This window comes from Oncorhynchus gorbuscha, linkage group LG02, assembly GCF_021184085.1.
Source record: "Oncorhynchus gorbuscha isolate QuinsamMale2020 ecotype Even-year linkage group LG02, OgorEven_v1.0, whole genome shotgun sequence".
Taxonomy (NCBI): Eukaryota; Metazoa; Chordata; class Actinopteri; order Salmoniformes; family Salmonidae; genus Oncorhynchus; species Oncorhynchus gorbuscha.
Window position 1 is genome coordinate 55,950,192 of NC_060174.1, and position 24,080 is coordinate 55,974,271.

The following is a 24,080-nucleotide window of genomic DNA, read 5'->3' on the forward strand; positions in this document are numbered from 1 at the left end:
CCTTAGTCTTGGTTACGTTTAGTGATAGGTTGTTATTCTGTCACCACCCGGCCAGGTCTCTTCTGTGTTAATTATAGGGGAAAACACTTTATTGAACCTGATTTGTACAAAATGTAGACATAAATTTTGGAAGACTTTAGAATACTTGAAAAAAGGCAAAGCCCTCCTCCCTGAAAGGATAAAGGTAGAATGGGAAAAAAAGGACAAATTACAGTGAATGTGAATTCAGTTACAAATGATCAGTTCTCATTTCTATCAAGTAATATATGTTAAATTAACATCAGTCATTTAGCAGCTTTTAATAATTTGCTAAATAATAATAATCAACTTTATGAAAACACGCCACAACAAAAAATATTTTGTAAACAATAAAAAGGGGTTCAAATGTTGTGAGCTGTGTAATTACATGCCTTGCATCTTACAGTTCTTACAGTGTATCTTACAGTTCTAGGTCAGTGATATACACCCTTTACTCCATTATCCATTGTCAATTACAGTATTACCACTGGTGAAATACAGCTGTTTCCCGTACAGTCACATAGTAGAAACCAGATAGAAATGGGGGAAGGTTTCATGCCATCTTGTTATGTAGTGTACCACTTCAGCGCACCACATTATATCACATTGTGGATATTTAAAGGCCCTTTCCCCCATTTCTAAAGAGGTATCTGTTACACATTTTATACATCATTATTACATTTTGGAGAAGTTCAGGCTAATAAGGAGTACATTATAGGATTCTATCTGTGTGACTTTTCAAGCCATTGATTGAATAGCCACAAAACCACATCATTCAGATTCAACTTACACCATGTTGAGGGTTTTTTATTATATTCCCTCTGCGACGAGAGGTAACATCGCACGGACACTCGTCTTAAGGTCGCAGTCAGGTTCGATATCATTGGTCTGTCAAAGGATTTCATACTTCAATCCACCTCTGGCTCTGTACTATTGGATTAATATGGGGTGGCAGGTAGCCTAGTGGTTAGAGCGGTGGACTTGTAACCGAAAGGTTGCCAGTTCAAATCCCTGAGCTGACAAGGTACAGATCTGTCGTTCTGCCCCTGAACAGGCAGTTAAGCCACTATTCCTAGGCTGTCATTGAAAAAAATAATTTGTTCTTAACTGACTTGCCTAGTTAAAGAAAGGTTAAAAAATATATATATACACTGCTCCATAAAATAAAGGGAACACTTAAACAACACAATGTAACTCCAAGTCAATCACACTTCTGTGAAATCAAACTGTCCACTTAGGAAGAAACACTGATTGACAATAAATTTCACATGCTGTTGTGCAAATGGAATAGACAACGTGGAAATTATAAGCAATTAGCAAGACACCCCCAATAAAGGAGTGGTTCTGCAGGTGGTGACCACTTCTCAGTTCCTATGCTTCCTGGCTGATGTTTTGGTCACTTTTGAATGCTGGCGGTGCTTTCACTCTAGTGGTAGCATGAGACGGAGTCTACAACCCACACAAGTGGCTCAGGTAGTGCAGCTCATCCAGGATGGAACATCAATGCGAGCTGTGGCAAGAAGGTTTGCTGTGTCTGTCAGCGTAGTGTCCAGAGCATGGAGGCGCTACCAGGAGACAGGCCAGTACATCAGGAGACGTGGAGGAGGCCGTAGGAGGGCAACAACCCAGCAGCAGGACCGCTACCTCCGCCTTTGTGCGGTGGGTCAGTCATGGTGTGGGGTGGCATTTCTTTGGGGGGCCACACAGCCCTCCATGTGCTCGCCAGAGGTAGCCTGACTGCCATTAGGTAACGAGATGAGATCCTCAGACCCCTTGTGAGACCATATGCTGGTGCGGTTGGCCCTGGGTTCCTCCTAATGCAATGCTAGACCTCATTGGGCTAGAGTGTGTCAGCAGTTCCTGCAAGAGGAAGGCATTGATGCTATGGACTGGCCTGCCCATTCCCCAGACCTGAATCCAATTGAGCACATCTGGGACATTGTTGGCGGATGCTTTAGTCCAGGTCTGGAGACCATCCGCCACCTCATCAGGAGCATGCCCAGGCATCGTAGGGAGGTCATATAGGCACTTGGATCGGCCTGTAGTGTGGTTTTCCACTTTAATTTTGAGTGTGACTCCAAATCCAGACCTCCATGGGTTGATAAATTTGATTTCCATTGATCATTTTTGTGTGATTTTGTTGTCAGCACATTCAACTATGTAAAGAAAAAAGTATTTAATAAGAATATTTAATTCATTCAGATCTAGGATGTGTTATTTTAGTGTTCCCTTTATTTTTTGAGCAGTGTATATTATGGACCGCTTCACAGTTTCCAATGGAGGATCCTGAATTGTAAGAACCCTGGTTATTTTGAGTTGAGCTGAAAGAAATACTGCAGTAGTATTGCCGTAGTACTTGGAGCGTACATTGGTCACCTTGCCTGCTCCCTCCAGAAACCTTAATGAAACTTGTCTCATCCTATTTTGACTACCTTCCCTTGCTTTATTGCCAAGTTGACCACAGCTTTTCAGGTGCGCGATGTGCATAATAAAGGGAGTTTGAGGCATGCTGAAATGGAAGAGGAGGATTACCCTTGTTGCTGTTCCCTTTCTTCCCTGGACCTGGTGCTGACCCCTCCTCTGATTTACCCATATTTTCTCTTCTGTCCATTTGCTGCAGGTGGCTCATTTTCAGATGACTCAATTGCCATTCATGCTCTGCATCACTTGAAGTCATCTCTGGGAAAAGGCAAAATACAGTCACTAGTGGGTTTACAAACACCTTGCACAGTCTTCACATCTTAAAACACGAACATGTCTGGATTGCGTATGTCTTCACACCCCAGAATTAATACTTGGTGGAACTTAATTCACATTTGGCAGCCATTACAGCACTGAATAATTTATCAATTGTTTGTGTTGGGAATCATTGGACAGCAACATTCAAACCTTCTCTGGTTTTCAAGCTCATTTAAGTCATGGCTGAGACTGGACCATTCAGAAACACTCACCACCTCTTGGAAAACATTTAAAACCACCTGTACTCCCTGTTCACCCATGACTGCATGGCCAAGCACGCCTCCAACTCAATCATCATCAATCAACGATGATGAGACAGCCTACAGGGAGGAGGTGAGGGCTCTGTGAGTGTGGTGCCTAGAAAACATCCTCTCATTCAACGTCAACAATACAAAGAAGATGATCGTGGACTTCAGGAAACAGCAGAGGGTGCACCCACCTATCTATATCGACGGGACCATAGTGGAGAAGGTGGAAAGTTCCTTAGCGTACACATCACTGACAAACTGAAATGGACCACCCACACAAACAGTGTGGTGAAGAAGGCACAAAAGAGCCTCTTCAACCTCAGGAGGCTAAAGAAATGTGTCTTGTCATCTAAAACCCTCACAAACTTTTACAGATGCACAATTGAAAGCATCCTGTCAGGCTGTATCACAGCCTGGTACGGCAACTGCACCATCCGCAACCGCAAGACTCTCCAGAGGGTGGTGCGGTCTGCCCAACACATTACCGGGGGCAAACTATCCACCCTCCAGGACACCTACAGCACCCAATGTCACAGGAAGGACAAAAAGATCATCAAGGAAATCAACCACCCGAGCCACTGCCTGTTCACCCCGCTATCATCCAGAAGGTGAGGTCAGTACAGGTGCATCAAAGCTGGGGCTGAGAGACTGAAAAACAGCTTCTATCTCAAGGCCATCAGAATGTTAAACAGCCATCACTAGCACATTAGAGGCTGCTGCCTATAGGCATAGAATAGAAATCACTGGCCAGTTTAAGGAATGGAACACTAGTCACTTTAATAATGTACATATCTTACATTACTCATCTCATATATATATTCTGTATTCTATACTATTCTACGGTATCTTAGTCCGTTGCGCTCTGATATTGCTCGTCCATGTGTATATAGTCTTAATTGGGTATATGTGGGGTAATTTGTTAGATATTTTTTATTTTGTGGGTTTGTGATGAACTACCTATTGAGAAATGGAAGGATCGACCGGCCATGTTTATTGCCAATACCCATCCGATTGGCTAGCTGTGACATTAGGAGATGACAAAGGAGTAAGTCGCTCTGGATAAGAGCGTCTGCTAAATGACTTAAATGTAATGTAAATGTAGGTAGACAAATCTCAACTTCCCAGGCCTCTGATAACTCTATTGGCTTTGGAAAATTGGTTGTATAATTCAAACTTTTGTTATTCCTATATATATCTGCAGACACATTTACTGGGGAGTATCAGGTAAAATCCACTGTGCTCCATGATGCACTCCCGTGTACACTCGAATGGAGGTGTTTTTATCATCCCTGAGGGTTTCATTTATAACTCCCACTGCCTTCACCAACTCTTCCTTTAATATCCAACTGTTAAACTTTTGTGGACAGTTTTTCCAATGGACCAACAGCCATTTTTTACCCTGTTCTCTCTCTTTTGATCCAGAATCTCCTCCACGTGAAAGACTTTGTCTTTACCCAGCTGTACCTTCTGGAGTTCCTTCTCATAAAAGGAACCCTCTATAAGCTCCCCATCATAATCTTTTAACTTGTAGACAGGGGGCATACGTGGTAACTGTGCACAGCTCATCGCTGTAACCTTGCACATATTTTTGTTGAAAACACCCCTCAACTTGGATATATACGTACCAAGTCACCCACTATGAATTTAAAATCTATTTTTTTCTTACGCCGAAGGGGGAAACCATATATATTTTCAGACTTGAAAAGAGTTTTCAGAAGAGACCTTGGAGGGTTTCATACATACTATACACTTATGGTAGCTGTAGTTATAACCCTTGAACTATATCCACATATCTATGGGTGTTGTGTGCTGTAAAGTATTTCCACAATCCTTCCTTCAAAGTTCTGTTAAAGCGTTCAACCACTGAAGCTTTCAAATCCGAAACTGTAGCAAAATGTATCATATTGTGCTTCTTCATGAGTTTCTGAAAAGTATTACTAAAAAATGATTTACCGCTGTCACTTTCTTGGGGGCTCCTCCTTCCTCCAAGATAGAGTCAAAGGCCCGGGTCACCTCTTGCCCCACTCTTATTTTTTAAGACCCTTACAAATGCTATTTTAGAGAAAATGTCTATAACCGTTAGCATGTATCGATTTCCATCATTTTTATCTACAAGAGCCTGCATGTCATATAGATCCTCCTGAAACTGGGACAAGTGTAATTTTTTTAAAGGAAATTGCTTTAGCACAGGTTTATGCAGATTGTAAGCATCCTGCTCTGCTATCCAATCATTCACTTGAGAATCGCCTAACCTGCTACCTGTTTCTCCAGCTATAGCTCTCTGGAACCTCTCCTTCACTCCAAAAGAGCCTGGGTTAGAGGGGGTATAATAAATGTTTTTCATCATCTGCTAAGCCATCCTTCTTGCCTCCCTGCTGTACAGTAACATTAATGAGCCCATTTCCAATAACGAGAACATTTCATTTTCATTTTGCATACCTTTTTAAGTATTACGTATTGGCAGACCAGGGGGTTGGGTCAAAACATTTACACAGATCAGACAGAGTAGTATTAGCTCAGTTTCAAAGGTGTTTATTCAAATAATAGTCCAAAAGAAAAGAATATAGGTCTCCCCCAAGAGACCCTCTCCGGTATACCGTCTTCTGGGCTCCGGGTCATGCTGTTTCCTTTGGGGATCAAAACTGAACTCCCTCCTGTTACCTCTGCTACCGTCCCCAACAATCAGCCCATGATTACTCACCAACTCCCAATCAGCCCCAATTAACCCTGGCCAGAGAGTCCGTTGAGACCTGGCACGTCCAGCTGATGGAGCCATTGCCTAGTGATGTATACTCCGTCTGTCACCAGGCCTCGACGAGTCTCCCCCTGGTGACTGACCTGCTGTACGCCACAGTATCCAGACAATTCAGGATACGTAGCAAGATATTAGTACCAGTTTTATCAATGACCCATGCATGCAATACATGGTATACTTGGTTTACATTTACAGGCATATATCTCTGAATCTTTAAAACACATACATCCATTATATAAGTATATAAAAGAAAAATATGATACATGTTACAATTAAATGATGGTTAAAACAAATGAACTAAAATCTTAAACAAGGATGTTTCTAGTTCTCCAGAATCATCCACAAGACGGGATACCTGTTGTGACCAGTATAGAGTCTTCCCCGTATGTCTTACATGACTCATGATTTGTTCCATTTTTAACACACACTGCATTAACCCCTGTATTGTTGCATGTGTAGAGCGATAGCGTTGTCCACTTTATTTTCAATAATTTGTTGAATAAGAGTTGTACATTTTCTCAAAAGAAAAAATGTATTTATTCTCTCTAACATAGTTAGATAGTTACCCATTGCTTTATATCTAACTTAAAACATTAAATAATGTTACTTGTTTTCTTGGGGTTTATTGAGCCAGAAAGTCACCACATCAGCCACCAAAGCTTCCTGGTATTTATTGTCGTCCACCAATGCTTGCCTGATTTCTTTGAGTGGATGGATGAAGATTGCCTCCTTCAGTTCATGTAGGAAAGCTTCTGTTACACCATAAAACCTGGCAATGGATGGCACAAGACCCATAGACTCCAAGGCTCTGACCATCGATGGTATAAAGCAGCTGGACCACAGTCTTTTCACCAGCTCCTCAAAGTGGTTGAATAAGTAGAACCGGGGTGGGTCATATAAACATGGATGTCGTTGGCTGGAGTGACTGATCTCACAACCGGGGCATTTTTCTCTTATATACTCTCCAATATACATCTAAACGTGAGGCTACAGAGGCCTTGATGGTGTCCACAGAAATAGTACTGACCACCCCATCAAACACATCCTCATGCTGTGTACATGCAGAGGGTGCCTGGGGGCTTGCCTGGGGGGAGTAGAAAGGAGGGCTGTGAGGCCTTAGGGACTCTGGTCCCCATGACGTATCGGAGTCCTGATATCGTATATGAATATCCATGGTATATGCTGAAATGAAGAACCAGAAGAGTTATGGTCACCCCTTTTATTGTTGAACCATTCCTTGGGGATCGGGACGTGGTTAACGTAACATCCACATATGTTTTTTTCCAGGGGATGACCCTTCTGGGGGTTCCTTTGAATCAACATCCTTAGGATTCATATGCATAATGCACTTCCTTATTTTAACAATATTCTGCCGGCGTTGGCTCTGTACAAAGAGAGCATCCACTATAACTCAAACATTTTCAATTCCATTATATGCCAACATTTTTTAAATGAATAAGCATACAGAACCTAAAATCCCCAGCCAGCCCACCATCACGGATTTTACCATTGCGGATTTTCTCGTTGCTGATATCGAACTCCACGCACCCACATGGAAGTCCATTCTTTCTTTTTATTTTCACCCTATGAAATATTCTTCCTGAGGAGTCAGGGGCACCTTCCCAACGGGTCTCGTAGCCCGTGAACAAGCTATACCCCTTTGAGATAACTCTCAGTTCAGGACACACCACCTTGCGAAACACATGCCTGTCTTCAAGCCTGTAGTCCACTCCTAAGGTCTGGTCTGTATATTCTTCTCCTTAAGCTACGGTAGAGAGTTTCCCTCTACAATCAGAGTAATCAAACATATACCCCCATAGTTGTCCATTGGACATCAACACTTGGTCCTTTAGCACAGTTACAGGAGGTATTTGGGTTCGATACAATTTTTTTGGCGCATCGTATATTGCGGCTTTATACTCATCCCTTTCTCTGTTTTAACCGTGGTCCTACTTCCGATGTTAAGGTCATCACGGGCGTGTCAGTACCTAACAAATCCATGTTTTACTTCTTTCTTCTTTAGAGTCTTCTGTGGTTTATCTCTCGAGGTTTCTTGTCGCACATAGTGTTCACAGCTTTTACTTACACTGAGGTATACCTACCCCGGAAATGACTGTTTCATATACACGCCTCCCAAACAGCAGATCCATAAGTTCACTACGAAAATTTCACAACTCTTTCAAATTCCACAGTTCCACAAGGTCCCTACACACCAATCACCAGGACAGCTTTATTGCAAACACATGCTTAACACAAAACAGCTGCACTATCAGGTTACATAACCCCTCACTCGATAGCGACAACATCCGGACAGGATGTACATAAATGGGCATAACCACGTGACACATAAAATAGGTCATCAATCACTTTTGGACACAAGCCTTCTACTATAATTCTTTTTGCATTGACCCTTTTCGGCACTAACTCTATTTGACTCTATGTACCCACACACTTACACATACTTATTACTTACACTGACACTGCAACACATACACTCACACATTTACATTTACATTTACATTTAAGTCATTTAGCAGACGCTCTTATCCAGAGCGACTTACAAATTGGTGCATTCACCTTATGACATCCAGTGGAACAACCACTTTACAATAGTGCATCTAAATATTTTAGGGGGGGGAGGGGGTGAGAAGGATTACTTTATCCTATCCTAGGTATTCCTTAAAGAGGTGGGGTTTCAGGTGTCTCCGGAAGGTGGTGATTGACTCCACTGTCCTGGCGTCGTGAGGGAGTTTGTTCCACCATTGGGGAGCCAGAGCAGCGAACAGTTTTGACTGAGCTGAGCGGGAACTGTACTTCCTCAGTGGTAGGGAGGCGAGCAGGCCAGAGGTGGATGAACGCCGTGCCCTTATTTGGGTGTAGGGCCTGATCAGAGCCTGGAGGTACTGAGGTGCCGTTCCCCTCACAGCTCCGTAGGCAAGCACCATGGTCTTGTAGCGGATGCGAGCTTCAACTGGAAGCCAGTGGAGAGAGCGGAGGAGCGGGGTGACGTGAGAGAACTTGGGAAGGTTGAACACTAGACGGGCTGCGGCGTTCTGGATGAGTTGTAGGGGTTTAATGGCACAGGCAGGGAGCCCAGCCAACAGCGAGTTGCAGTAATCCAGACGGGAGATGACAAGTGCCTGGATTAGGACCTGCGCCGCTTCCTGTGTGAGGCAGGGTCGTACTCTGCGGATGTTGTAGAGCATGAACCTACAGGAACGGGCCACCGCCTTGATGTTAGTTGAGAACGACAGTTTGTTGTCCAGGATCACGCCAAGGTTCTTAGCGCTCTGGGAGGAGGACACAATGGAGTTGTCAACCGTGATGGCGAGATCATGGAACGGGCATATAACATACACATAACACATACCCACAAGCACACACATTTCCACACTTAAGGTTGAAGTCAGAAGTTTACATACACCTTAGCCAAATACATTTAAACTAAGTTTTTCACAATTCCTGACATTTAAACCTAGTAAAAATTCACTGTCTTAGGTCAGTTAGGATCACCACTTTATTTTAAGAATGTGAAATGTCAGAATAATAGTAAAGAGAAGGAATTATTTCAGCTTGTATTTCTTTCATCACATTCCCAGTTGGTCAGCAGTTTACATACACTCAATTAGAATTTGGTAGCATTGCCTTTAAATTGTTTAACTTGGGTCAATCGTTTCAGGTAGCCTTCCACAAGCTTCCCACAATAAGTTGGGTGAACCTGACTTGTGGAGGTCTGAGATCTTGGCTGATTTATTTTGATTTTCCCATGATGTCAAGCAAAGATGCACTGAGTTTGAAGGTAGTCCTTGAAATATATCCACAGGTACACCTCCAATTGACTCACATGATGTCAATTAGCCTATCAGAAGCTTCTAAAGCCATGACATTTTCTGGAATTTTCCAAGTTGTTTAAAGGCACAGTTCAACTGTGTGTGTAAACTTCTGACCCACTGGAATTGTGATACAGTGAATTATAAGTGAAGTCATTTGTCTGTAAACAATTGTTGGAAAAATGACTTATGTCATGCACAAAGTAGATGTCCTAACAGACTTACCAAAACTATAGTTTGTTAACAAGAATTATGTTGGAGTGGTTGAAAAACAAGCTTTAATGACTACAACTTAAGTTTATGTAAAATTCCGACTTCAACTGTACATACACTGCTGCTACTGTGTATTATCTATCCTGTTGCCTAGTCACTTTACCCCTACCTATATGTACATACAGTGGGGCAAAAAAGTCATTTAGTCAGCCACCAATTGTGCAAGTTCTCCCACATAAAAAGACGAGAGGCCTGTAATTTTCATCATAGGTACACTTCAACTATGACAGACAAAATGAGAAGAAAAATCCAGAAAATCACATTGTAGGATTTTTAATGAATTTATTTGCAAATTATGGTGGAAAATAAGTATTCTAACCACTAGGCTACCTACGGCCCCCATTATAACACTTTGCAGAATATTTCGTTGTTTGATATTTTTTGTATATATCCATAAAAATGATGCCAGCTGATTCATGATTTCGACAGGTTGAGAAACGCTGCCTGTCTCGTCCCGACATGTTCATTACTATGGGACAGCAGGAGATCGAATTTGAATATTGAAACAATGTTGCAAATGTCGGAGACACAGACAGCAAGGTTTATACAAATCTCCGCTGTTGAAAACTAAACGTTAGTCTAAAATAAATTATATAATAAATTATATGCTTTTTATAGTGGAGATCAAGTTTATAAGTTGGCTGGGCTGATGAGACAGTGGATAGCACAGTCAGTTAGATTTAGCCGGTGGCAACTTGTGGAATAGACACAGGCTGAAATACGGATTTAACCAATCAGCATTCAGGATTAGACCCACCCATTGTATAATTACTAATAAACTCAATCTATGGATCAGTCAAATGGTACAAACCAAGCATCACAACCCCTTAATAACAACACCTTTGTGAAGTTTCTTATTGTTTATTTGCCTTTTTTCATCGTCAACATTACATAGGATCTTTGGTGTTCCTATATATGATATAGAACTTGTTGGATTTTTACTATAATCTTCATTTAGCTTAAAAGAACAGAAAATCTTCATCACATCAGCACTCTAAAACATGTGAGACTGTTGATAACAGTTTAGGGGGAAGAGACATAGCAGTCAAGACTATATCCCAAGTCATACATACGCATACTGTAAATATCTTACCTGGTATCCTTTTCTTCACCACTACTGACCTGAGGACTCAATAGATGAGAGCACAGCAGTATAGTGAAAACCTATTGAGTCCTTTCACTGGTCAGTGGTCATGAAAGAGGATAAGGAAAGTATGTTTTTAAAGTATTGTGACACAGCAACACACCCTAAACATTAGCCCCCTGGACAATTTCATACTGAAGTCATGTGTGATACTGCTTTTTCAAACAGCCCGAGTTTGTTCCTAGTTCTAATATGCAGCATAGGTCTTCTGTGAAAGCAGTTGAACAAGTAGCTGACTGAAGCACCACAGGTGTAATTTATAACAGAAATGTGTTGGGCAAAAATCCACTACATTCAAATCTATATAAAATCAACCTTCCAAACATAGGAAGAATATCATGAGGCTAGACCAGAGACTATTGTACACTAACAAGGGAAGCAACAAGACCAATAATTTGTAATTGATTAGTATAATCAACAAGTGACTGTTTGGCTACATACTAGCGCCAAGAGTTTTAGTAGATTTAGAATAAGTAGTGGCAGTAACTAGTGTGAACCATACAGGCACCGACCAAAACCTCTACCGCTCTCCCTCAAATTAACTAAACAATTTTGCCAAAGACTCTGCCTCACATGGTTTAAAAAATATCACAACAAATAAGGCTCACAAACAGCTCAGCGACTATGAAATGTGGTGGCCCTAAAGGGGCAAAGTAGTGAAAGATATAAATTCATAAAAACCAAGGATGACATTAAACATGATTGGGACAATGCTGTGATCACTGTCAAGCAAAATATATTGTATCAGTGGGCAAAACTGTGTTTGTATCTGTATGTTTCACATATACTGCATACCACAGGTGTCCCCACAAGTGCCGTAACAAAGAATATGGAGTGTAAAACATGACATTCATAATATAAAACCAAATAAGTACATGGGGACCATTATCTGCATTCTTAAAAGGAAAAGGAAGAATGCAACCTGTCACTTTAAAAGGAATAAACTCCCCCCTCTTGAGATCAAACGTGGTGTTCCACAGGGATCCATTATTGGATCTCTATTAATTAAATGAATTACATGCCAAACACAAGTAAGTACAGAGGGACAATGCCACTTGTTAAGATGAATCAGCAGTATTCCCAACTTATACTAAACATTCAAAAACACCTATGTATATTGGGAGTCTGGAGTATGATTTGTTTGACAAAGCATTAGTGTCTAAATGCAGTGTCATGTATCCAATTAGTTTATACTACCACTATGTTAAATACACTTTAATTTATTCCATTCCACAGAACTCAAACCACTGTTATTTGCATGTGTAGAAAACCAATTGTATTTCACCTTAAGAATAGGATTTGTTCACTGCTGGTAACACATGCAATAACCGTATAGATGACATTTGGTTACTTTAAGGCCCAGTGCCGTCAAAATTATTTTTTTCTCCTGTGTTTTGTATTATACAGTGAAACTAACACCGGAAAAGTATATACGGTACACATTTTTTAAATCAGTGTTATTTCTTGATAGTTGCTGGTTGAAAACACAATCTACACAGGACCATCTAATGAGCAGGTTTGCATGTTCGACTTTCAATGTTGACATCGCCATGCAGTAAATTGGTTAATGGTGCAAGATGCAGAAATCGCTGTGCCATTTTTCTGGTTGCAAAAATTCTAATAGTTTGCCATATTAGTGTGCTATATGTGAAAAAACAAGCAATGCATAGTGTAGAGAATCATTGTACAATATAAACCACTGTAAAATATATTTTCAATAACCAGAACCGAAAGTACCGAAATCCAGGAAGCATAAAAATAGAACACATACCACTTCGTAGACTTGCTTTAAATGAGAAAGACAGATCTATAACTCACATTTCTATGTGAATTTAGTTGGGTCGCCCAAAATGTTACATATTGCAGCTTTAATATACCAATTACAAAAAAAGTTTCAAACCTCTCTGCCAATAACATCAGGTTTTCAGTTGTCCCCTCCCACCATTCCCAGACAGTCCTTGCAAAATTATTGTTTGAGAAATTTTTTTTTGTTGCTATAAAGCTATTTTTGCCCTTTTTAATGGAAATCTATTACAGTAAGGTACAAAATGGTTACCCAGAAACAGGTATAAAAACAGCTGCTTTGGGCCTTTAAGATGTTCAATACCGCAGGTCATAGAAACTGTATACAATTTACAGTAGCTGTAGCTTTCCATTAAGAACCAATAAGATTGCCATCTCTTCACAGAACATAATTGTTACATTTTTCATCTTTATGTCAACAAATCTCTTTTTAATTACATCACAGAAAAGTCAAAGCCAAAAAAGTGAACAAACTTGATAGTTTCATATAGAAGTTTTGTAATATAAGGTGAGACTTTGTATACCATTGATTTGCATTGTTAAAAGTGTAGTTGTGGACCTACAGTATGTGTATCATTCAGGGTGAGGGACATATGGGAGACAGCGCTCTTTCACACAAAGCAGACACATGAACAGCCGACAAACGTTTTTTTTAAATCTTCATTAATCAAGTAAAGCCAGGAGGACCATTCAGATAGTTTGTTTCTTTTTCACCTGCCAGGCAATTTGACTTTCTTCTAATCAGTAAGACAGTTGCAGCAGTTTTCATACATGCAGTAAACAGTTTGCTTGGAGTCGCACTCAGGACTCGCTGCACAGCTCAAAAAACAACCAACCGGGGCACTCGCTCCATTCGCTCTTTCTCTCTCTACTCAGAGGTCTAACAATATAATAACCCTACAAAGCGATTCAAATGTAAATAGCTAAGCATTATGGGTTTTAAAAATAAAAGTTATACTGTGCGGGGCATTTATTTTTCTTGTCTGTAAGCACCCGACAGGGGGGCTTTAGTGAAATGATATGCTAAGGACACTCTGCCTGTCACAATAGGCCAGGCACACCCCTGAAGACATTACAGTACAAAACTCGATCTAAATGGTAATCGATAATTCAAGTTAAAAAAAAATAATAATAATCCTGGTTCAGCACGGGGCTGATTGAGATTATAATCAAAAGCTCTCTCACCCGACCTACCCCAAGTGACAAACCACACCATTAGGGCAAAGTAACTTTGATGAAGAGATGCTACATATACAAGCCTTCTGGCCCACCCACACACGGTTATAGGCAAAAGGCAAACTTGCTCTCCTGTTTTTCCGCTGCAGAATGCCTACATTTTGCAGAGCCAATAAACATACACCACCCCTACACACACTTAAGACTGCACACGCGTACACAGAGACAAGCATACACACACACGGAACAGCTCCACCTCAGTGCTTCCTAAGCACTGGGTGTGTTTGTGCTGGGGATTTAACTGAAAAGAAGCTCAGTGAAGACCCTCCCCCCTGTTGACAGACAGATACAGCTGAGCCAATCCAGCTAGCCCCCTGCCTGCTCCTCCTCAGTCTTTGTGGGAAGGGTCACTGGGCGTAACAAGTCAACAGTCAGGTTTGTTTCACTGAATCCTAGTGGTAACTTCTCGGCTCTCACGGTGTCCCTGGGGCACCAGTGGTGAGTGCAGGAGACAGGGTCTGGTCGTGGTCTACATCACATATTTAGGGGGGGATGGTGGATGTTTGTGGGATGGGTGACCAGGGACCAGATGGTAAAGAAATCCTGACCCAGGCCTCACTGCACGCTTCTTGGCACTAAACCCAGTCACTGTAGTGCAACAGAAGAGGAATGATGGTGCTGCATCTTAGCGTGACACAAGCCTGTCTAGAGAGCTGGCTAACGCTCCCCAAACAGGTGTGCGAGTTAGTTCCCCCCCAACACTCTTTCGCTCCCTCAATGCCAATTTGTCCATATTTCACAATACTTTTGTACCGATGGCGTTCCCTTTTTTCTTCAGAAACGATGCAGCATGATTAAAAACATGCAGTAGAACAATACTACAGCATCAATAGTCAGAAATGATTTGAGTAGACATTGAAACATCACATCCACCATTTTGTCCACTGTATCCTGTTTGAACATGAAGCAATAAGGGGCTTAGACTTGTACCATCAAATCAGATGCTCTGTACACTTGGGGACTCATAATATGACCATGATCCTTTTGGGGGGACCCCTCTGACATAATCTATAATGAAAGCAGGCAGCTGCAGATTCTCTCTTGAAAGGCATGGCTTTAGTCATGCCACACACATCATATCATGATTCATACAACGATAGGATTATTTTCCTGCTATGCCTTATCATCACATTACAAATACACGTCCTATAACATGGTCAAAAAAAAAAAGAGGATTCAAAATATAGCAAACACACTAATTCATGTCAAATTCAATCACATGGCACCAGAACACTACACTCTGTTTTTTTAGTTGTTCTTTACAATTACCCTTGGCACTTTGAATGGAGTAACCTTGTCTATCGGTCACGCCTATGCGAAGAGAAGGACTGAAAAAAACTCACAATTCAAGTAAAAGCCCTTTCTGACATGGAATGATCATACAGATAAGGTCAATTTTAAGTGCAAATGTAAGTGCACACCAATGCAAAGGGGGTCACAATGCCACTGAAGCTGATGGGGTGGGGGGGGGCTCATGTCCCTTCTGTTCGGGGCTGGAGACCCCGCAGTGTCTGAGAACCCATTTATTGTGAGATAAGGCTTTGAGGAGAAGCGCACCTGTTAGACAGGGCCACACTGAGTTCCATTAGGGTTCCTGATACACCTTCTCATGGCCCAAAGCATCGTCACTAGCATCAGTCACCCACTGTCTGCTCTGGGGGATTCTCTCCCACTCCTGAGCAATAATGGTCTAATCACACTCTACCTGCTGTAAGGGTCACCTGGGTAACTATCTCTGCTGCTGCTGTTGTTATCATTGCCGTTTGTGCCACTGCTGGGAGGGTAGGACCTACGAGAGGAGGAGGAAGAGGAGAAGATCAGGGAGGAAGAGGGGCCTGGCTCAGAATTGTCCATTCGGCTGGCTACTTCAAGCACGTTGTCGATGTCCATGGCCACTGAGAGCCCGGCCCCAGCACCTGAAGCATGGCTGGGGGGTTGTGGTTGGGAGACAAAGGGCAGCCCCCACACCGGGCCTGGTTCTGTGGGAGCGGACAAGTTCTCCAGGCTGAGAAGCAAGGTCTGGGAAGGCTGTGGCTGGGTGATAGTGAGGGGGCAGGCGGAGGAGGTGGAAATGGAGGCTGTAGAGTGGCCGGGGACAGGCAGGTTGGTGTCACTGTTGCTGGGCCGACAAGCTGCGGCGCCGGTCCGGGTCTGGGAGCCGCGGTGGATGCGATGGCTGACGATAATGTTGTTGCCGAAGCCGCCCATGGAGGCCATGGTGGTGCTCTGCTCCCGCTGGACCACCGCCGTCATGCCGCCCTCTGCGATGAGCCGGCGGATCCGCGCCAGGGCGTCCTCTCCCGGGGCATACTCTGGGGCCTCGCCTGGATAGAGGAGGGAGGAGTTCATTATCATATGAGCGATGATAATGAACTCTTTCAAGCTGCTGATTGATTTTTTTATTGGTGACTTTGCCACACAATGTAATGACAACTTAATTGGCCCCGGGGAGGAAGTTAATGACTGGTCCTTTTAGTGAAACGAGACCCAGTCCAGCCTTCTACCCATATAACGGAGAATATACCTTTCACTGATTCCCTCCTCTGCAAAGCCGACAATTGAACCACCCCTTCCAGAACATTTTATCATTTGCTGTCATAATGACCATATACAGTATTTTTCCAAAGTGGGAATGAACTATATTGACCTTTTTTTAAATCCTGATCTAGACAAAATACTCAAAAGAAAATTTGACACATTTTAAGAAATTAATAGAAATGTACTAAAATATATTTGTTGCCTAAATTAGTTCAGGAGTAAAACGTGGCTTAACAAATCATACAATAAGTTGTAGACTCATTGTGTGAAATAATGACTACCCCTTCCTTACATACATCTGTAAGGTCCAGAGATGTTCACAAGTCTTTGAGGTAGAGTCCAAGTCAAGTCTTTTAGGGCCAAGTATAAGTCAAGTCTCAAGTCCCTTTTGGCAATGGATTTCTACCTGCTGTAGGTGAGGTCTCCCTTGGTCATTAGTCCATACTTGTATGAAAGAAATCACATCAGGCTCTATTTAAATCAAACTACATTTCCTTTTAAAATGTAGACAGTTTACATTAATAAAAGTAATTGTACTGGATATGAAAAAAATCAAACATAACATTTTAAAGTGCATGGTATTTTGTGGCAGACATTGTCTATATTTCACTTCATTGTGTCACACAAACAGAAAATCTGTCGGTGAGGGAAGATAAATAACAAATATTAATGTAAACCAAAATGACTGACAGCTGCTCAACAACTACACTACTAAAGTGTCCAATATATTAAACATAATTACCTTTATCCATAAAATATACTTACTGACCTGGACACTTAACAGAAATACCATTTCCTGTAATAAGTAGCAAATGACATCCTGTGTCCTAAGACAGAGAACATTTCTGTTGCAGAAAGGTTACATTTCAGAAAGATCAAGTTGTCAGCGTTCTTGCACTGAGCCTGGCACGATGAGGGCACATGATGAGGCCTCCATGACTAAACACTCTTTCCACTGGGGCACTGGCGGCAGGCACAGCCAACACTGTCATTGCTACCTGCTTGAGCCTTGGAAAGATTTTTGCATGGATTCTCCAAAAATGCAACCAATCAACTTCATTTTCTACAGAATATACTTGAATGTAGCGAATAATCTCTGCTCTGACAAATGATTGTATGTTTCCTTTCTCCTTGCTGATCTTGTTGCGGTAGCCAGAGAAAAGTCTGGAGGTTTTGGCAGGTGGTTGTTCTTCTTTTTCTTCACTACTTCTCTCCGTAACGGTGACTTTCCGTACCTCAGCCAAAACAAGGTCAGAAAATATATTATTTGAATGCAAGTGACATGGTGAGATTGTACCTGAGAGTCACCACATTCTCCCCCTGAGTAAAGTCAGTGGCCTGGACAAAAGGGTCCAATAGCTGGCTCCATTCCCTTGGTGATAAGCAGAGCTCCTTGGGCCTCAAGTAGAGTATTGAGGTTTTGTTGATTCAGATTGGTGACTACTTTAACAAGCCGGAGGATAGAATACCATCTGGTAGATACAGCAGCAGGGACACTACTATTGACTCCGAACTCAGCTTCAAATGCTTCTTTCAGACCACAGGTAGTATGTAGTAAGCTGCAAAGTTTAGTAACCCTAGCCAGCATACTGTGTATCATTTTTGTTTCCTTTAGTCCATCTCTAATCACCAGTTGTAATGAATGGGCAAAACAATGTAAGATCTGTTTCCTGCAGTTGGTTTGGATAGCTTCAACATCAGCATTGTACTCTTCACCACATTCTTCCCATAGGCTGGGGTTATCCAAATCATCATGATCATTGCTTGCTTTAGGGAAACAAACTGAAGGGCTTTTTCTTACTTGCAGCGTTATCACATATGACATAATCTAACTTATGTTTTATACCAAAATGATCACATATTACTTCAAATGTATCACTGACTCTAAAGTAATACAGCAAAAAAACACAGCAAAGGAATACACTTTTTGACCTAAATGCAAAGCCTTATGTTTGGGGAAAATCCAACACAACACATCACTGAGTAACGGCATCCTTTTTTTCAACTATGGTGGTGGCTGCATCATGGTATGGGTACGCCAGATAAGTTTCTCAGGATAAAAAGAAACTGACGGAGCTAAGCACAGGCAAAATCCCACAGAAAAACCTTCAGTCTGCTTTACACCAGACACTGGGAGAGGAATTCACCTTTCAGCAGGACAACAACCAAATATACACTGGAGTTGCTTACCAAGAAGACAGTGAATGTTTCTGAGTGGCTAAGTTACAGTTTTAACTAAAAATCTGCGTGAACCCTTGGACTACAATGGTTGCGCCCCCACGTAAATCTAATTAACATAAAAAAATCCCCTTCAAAGTCAGTCTGTTTAAGAGAGAGATGTTTTTTTTGCATGGGTTGCATCTCAATCCACCGCATCCGCCAATAGCGCCCTCCACATCTGCTATGAAAGGTGGCAGAGCTAGAGTTGTTTGTCAGACCATGAGATATCCCTACATTCGGTCTACTCACGAAAACGCCTGTAGCATCTGAACGGAATGCCCGACAAACAACTCTATTGAAAGAGGAGACTCTGTTCTCCGTTTTGCTCTAGGACACCCTACAAGCCTCACAAGACTCGTCTGAAGTTGGTAAAGCCTCTTCTGCCAACTTCTTCTGTAGCGTCCGAACAGTTTGGGCTACACACTAATATGACCCCCTCTATGGAAAGTTGAGACTCTCACGAACATAAGGGTGTTCTCCGTTTTTCCCTAGGGCTGTCATGTACCATGTACCGCCCATTTGACCAAGAACCCGATGGTTACTCTGACAGAGCTCCAGAGTTCCTCTGTGGAGATGGGAGAACCTTCCAGAAGGACAACCATCTCTTCAGCATTCCAAAAATCAGGCCTTTATGGTAGAGTGGCCAGACAGAAGCCACTAATCAGTAAAAGGTACATGACAGCCCTCGTGGAGTTTGCCAAAAAGCACCTAAAGGACAGACCATGAGAAACAAGATTCTCTGGTCTAATGAAACCAAACGTCACGTCTGGAGGGAACCTGGCACTATCCCTACGGTGAAGCAAGGTGGTGGCAGCATCATGCTGTGGGGATTTTTTCAGTGGCAGGGACTGGGAGACTAGTCAGGATCGAGGGGAAGATGAACAGTGCAAAGTACAGAGAGATCCTAGATTAAAACCTGCTCCAGAGCGCTCAGGCCCTCAGACTGGGGCAAAGGTTCACCTTCCAACAGGATAACGACCCTAAACACACAGCCAAGACAATGTAGGGGTGGCTTCGGCACAAGTCTGTGAATGTCCTTGTTTTTATTCATACATATGCAAAAATGTCTTTAAAAAATCAGTTTTTGCTTTGTCATTATGGGGTGTGGGAAATATGTGGAAAAAGTCAAAGGGTCTGAATACTTTCAGAATGCACTGTAAATCTTAAAAAATAAAATAAAAACACTTTTCTTCCACTTTGACATTACAGAACAGTTTGTGTAGACTGTTGACAAAAAATGACAAATACATTTTAATCCCACTTTGTAAATGTAAGAATTTCAAGGGGGGTGATAACTTTTCCCTGCTGTAAAAGCGTTTCTCCTACCCTTCAATTGACTTTTGATGCCACCCTGTCTGAAGATATAACTAGGGGAAAGACTGCTTTAAAACCATGTAAGAACGTACAATAAGAGGGGTCTTTAGGCATTCTGAAAGGGAGAGTAGTAGGTGGGACTGGGAGGATTACCGGTGTTGGCTGTGGAGGTGCCGGCTTCTGTTGAAGAGTCCCCCATGGCACTGGCCTCGGTCCGGCTGGTTTGTGGCTGCTCCAGACCTCCCTGGGTCTCACGGCTTGTGGACGGGACCTCTTGATGGGCTTCTACTGAGATTAGTAGTGAGAGAGAAATCATTGATACACTAACATTTCCTCAACAAAAGTCAATTGCAACACTAAACTGCACAGTAAATCATATGGGACAGAAATGTGTTGAAGGTTATCAGCGGTGTAAAATACTACATAATACTTGTACTGCTGAATAATTATTGAAAGGCAATTTGTCATTGAGCATGGGTCTGATTGGATCTCAGTGTTTTGTTTTAACACAGGGAAACAATGAATGTCTCCTCCTACCATAAGCAGCAGCGTGGGAGGTGCTGGGCCCGGAGAGGTCCATCTCTGTCTGCGTCTCGGCGTTCTGCAGCTGCACGATGGGCGTCTGAGTGCCCTGTGAGGTCACCGAGGGGGCGGGGTGTCGGGGCTGGAGGCCAATGGCGTTCATCAGACCCATATCTCTGTCAAGTCTCCAGCTGGAGCGACTGGGGGCCCTTGGAGTGGGCAAACACAACAGAGAAGATTGATATGACGTGATGGATGGATGGATACTCATTACACAGTATAGAGTTGCAAATTTCAGAAACTTCCCCAAAATCCCCCCTTTTTTTAAGTTGAAGGATTTCTGGAAAACCTAGGAATTTTGAGAAAGTTTCTGTAATTTGACATAGTTCAGTGAACACAGTGAGCAGACCAGAGAGGACATGTAAGAGAAAGAGGTGACAACATCTCTTTGGTCCTAGACTCCTCACCCTGGTCGATCTGTACCGCGGGTCCTGCTGGTTCCACCACCACTGTTGTTGACTGTGAATATGGGCTCGGTGCTCGCTTCGGCCGGGCTCTCTCCGTCACTCCGGTACAACCTGGAGAACAGACAGACAGCACGATATCATTATTCATTGGCACCGACGATGTCGTCATAATCTGATCTCTCTAATGAGGAGAAATTCCTTAACTTCTTATGGCTGGGGGGCAGTATTGAGTAGCTTGGATGAATAAGTTGCCCAAACTAAACGGCTTGCTCCTCAGTCTCAGTTGCTAATATATGCATATTATTATTAGTATTGGATAGAAAACACTAAAGTTTCCAAAACTGTGAAAATATTGTCTGTGAGTATAACAGAACTGATATTGCAGGCGAAACCCTGAGGAAAATCAAACCAGGAAGTGGCTTCTATTTTGAAAACGCCATGTTCCATATCCGGCCTTTGCTCCATTTAAAGGGATATCAACCAGATTCCTTTTCCTACCGCTTCCTCAAGGTGTCAACAGTCTTTAGACATAGTTAAGACTTTTATTTTGAAAAATGAGCGAGAGAATACATCGCTTCATTGTATGGCCGGGTGCCAGTAGCGTTTTGTATGCGTAACAGAGTTTGGGCAGCCATTGTTTCCATCTCCGACTGAAAAAGACAGTTGCGGTTGATATATTATAGATTATATATTTTAAACTTCTTATGGCTGCCATCCCGTTAACGGGATAATTGTCATCAACAAACGCTGAATTGCATAATAATATTACTAAAACTATTTATATACATGAAATCACAAGTGCAATATAGCAAAACACAGCTTAGCCTTTTGTTAATCCACCTGTCGTGTCAGATTTTGAAAATATGCTTTACAGCGAAAGCAATCCAAGCGTTTGTGTAAGTTTATTGATCGCTCGACAAATCATTAAATCAAATTAATCGTTTACCTTTGATGATCTTCGGATGTTTTCACTCACGAGACTCCCAGTTACACAATAAATGTTCCTTTTGTTCCATAAAGATTATTTTTATATCCAAAATACCTCAGTTTGTTTGGTGCGTTATGTTCATAAATCCACAGGAAAGAGGGGTCACGACAACGCAGACAAATTCCAAATAGTTTCCGTAATGTACTGTCCACAGAAATATGTCAAACGTCTTTTTTTTATAACCAATCCTCAGGTTGCTTTTAATGTAATCATCACACACAGTGACCTCTTTACAGACCAATAATTGACCCTCTCCAATCTGGAGGGTTCCTTTTTCTACTGGCTATTAGAATAATAACATCAGAGACCAAATTAATCCAAATGACTGCCAGCGTTGGAGGTGGTGGTAAGGACTGCCCTGAACTCAAGATACCGGGAATACACCTTTGCACACAGTGTATTTTGATAACAAAGCAAACAATTCACTCATACACCGTCCCGATAGGGTCCAGTCTATCAGGTATAAGCGTTACAATGGACAGACAGGAGCACTACTCACACGGGCCTGCAGATGACCAGGTCTCCTTTGTTGGTCCCGTAGGCCAGGCCCATCCCCGGGTCTGGAAGCCATCTGGCTGAATTGATGCTGACGTGTCGCCGCTGGTCCGGAGCCATGGGGTACACCACATTAAACACCATCTAAGGAACAAATAGAGAACACACACAAACAAACATCAACAAGCCTACAAGTCAAGAACAGATTTTGTCTTACTGGAAAGCAAGGGGTCATTGGAGAAATATATATATATATTTTTTAAAGCAAATAAAATGTCTATGTTCCAGCTGATCTAACCTTTTCATGCTGGTTTCGAATAATTGATTGGCTTTATAATGTCTGTAATGGCCAGACAGACATTTAAAAGCCATTGAAGAATGTATCAGTAAGTTTTATGGTGCTTCTACAGTGAATAGTAGGGCTGGGAATTGCCAGGAATCAACCTCACGATATGATCACAATACTTAGGTGCCGATTTGATATTTTTGCAATTCTCACAATTGTATATTTTCTATATATTCAATTCTACAATTCTCGCCTGGTTCACCAATTATTTCTCTGATAGAGTTCAGATTGTCAAATCGGAGGGCCTGTTGTCCAGGCCTCTGGCAGTCTATGGGGGTGCCACAGGGTTCAATTCTTGGGCCAACTGTCTTCTCTGTACACATCAATGATGTCGCTCTTGCTGCTGGTGAGTCTCTGATCCACCTCTACGCAGACGACACCATTCTGTATACTTCTGGCCCTTCTTTGGACACTGTGTTAACAACCCTCCAGACGAGCTTCAATGCCATTACAACTCTCCTTCCGTGGCCTCCAACTATTCTTAAATGCAAGTAAAACTAAATGCATGCTATTCAACCGATCGCTGCCTGCACCTCCCCACCTGTCCAGAATTACTACTCTGGACGGTTCTGACTTAGAATATGTGGACAACTACAAATACCTAGGTGTCTGGTTAGACTGTAAACTCTCCTTCCAGACTCACATCAAACATCTCCAATCCAAAGTTAAATCTAGAATTGGCTTCCTATTTAGCAACAAAGCATCCATCACTCATGCTGCCAAACATAGCCTTGTAAAACTGACCATCCTACCGATCCTCGACTTTGGCAATGTCATTTACAAAATAGCCTCCAATACCCTACTCAATAAATTGGATGCAGTCTATCACAGTGCCATCCGTTTTGTCACCAAAGCCCCATATACTACCCACCACTGTGACCTGTACGCACTCGTTGGCCTGGCCCTCGCTTCATACTCGTCGCCAAACCCACTGGCTCCACGTCATCTACAAGACCCTGCTAGGTAAAGTCCCCCTTTATCTCAGCTCGCTGGTCACCATAGCAGCACCCACCTGTAGCACACTCTCCAGCAGGTATATCTCTCTGGTCACCCCCAAAACCAATTTTCCCTTTGGCCGCCTCTCCTTCCAGTTCTCTGCTTCCAGTGACTGGAACGAACTACAAAAAATCTCTGAAACTGGAAA

The 24,080-nt window shown here is 42.3% G+C and overlaps 1 protein-coding gene across 3 annotated transcripts in view; it reads right to left on the reverse strand.

The window, feature by feature from the left end:
* Nucleotides 1–10,130: 10,130 nt before the first annotated feature.
* Nucleotides 10,131–24,080, reverse strand: part of LOC124004917 (activating molecule in BECN1-regulated autophagy protein 1B-like) — a 51,531-nt gene continuing 37,581 nt past the window's right edge. For 2 of the 3 annotated variants that reach the window (XM_046313741.1, XM_046313734.1), the window contains exons 14-18: nucleotides 22,595–22,734; nucleotides 21,108–21,218; nucleotides 20,656–20,849; nucleotides 20,272–20,406; nucleotides 10,131–16,370 (exon numbers count right to left, since the gene is read on the reverse strand). In XM_046313741.1, coding sequence (XP_046169697.1) covers nucleotides 15,748–16,370; nucleotides 20,272–20,406; nucleotides 20,656–20,849; nucleotides 21,108–21,218; nucleotides 22,595–22,734 — 1,203 coding nt within the window. In that variant the 3' untranslated portion in view covers nucleotides 10,131–15,747. The remainder of the gene's footprint in view (nucleotides 16,371–20,271; nucleotides 20,407–20,655; nucleotides 20,850–21,107; nucleotides 21,219–22,594; nucleotides 22,735–24,080) is intronic. The other variant, XM_046313737.1, reaches the window with a different exon arrangement.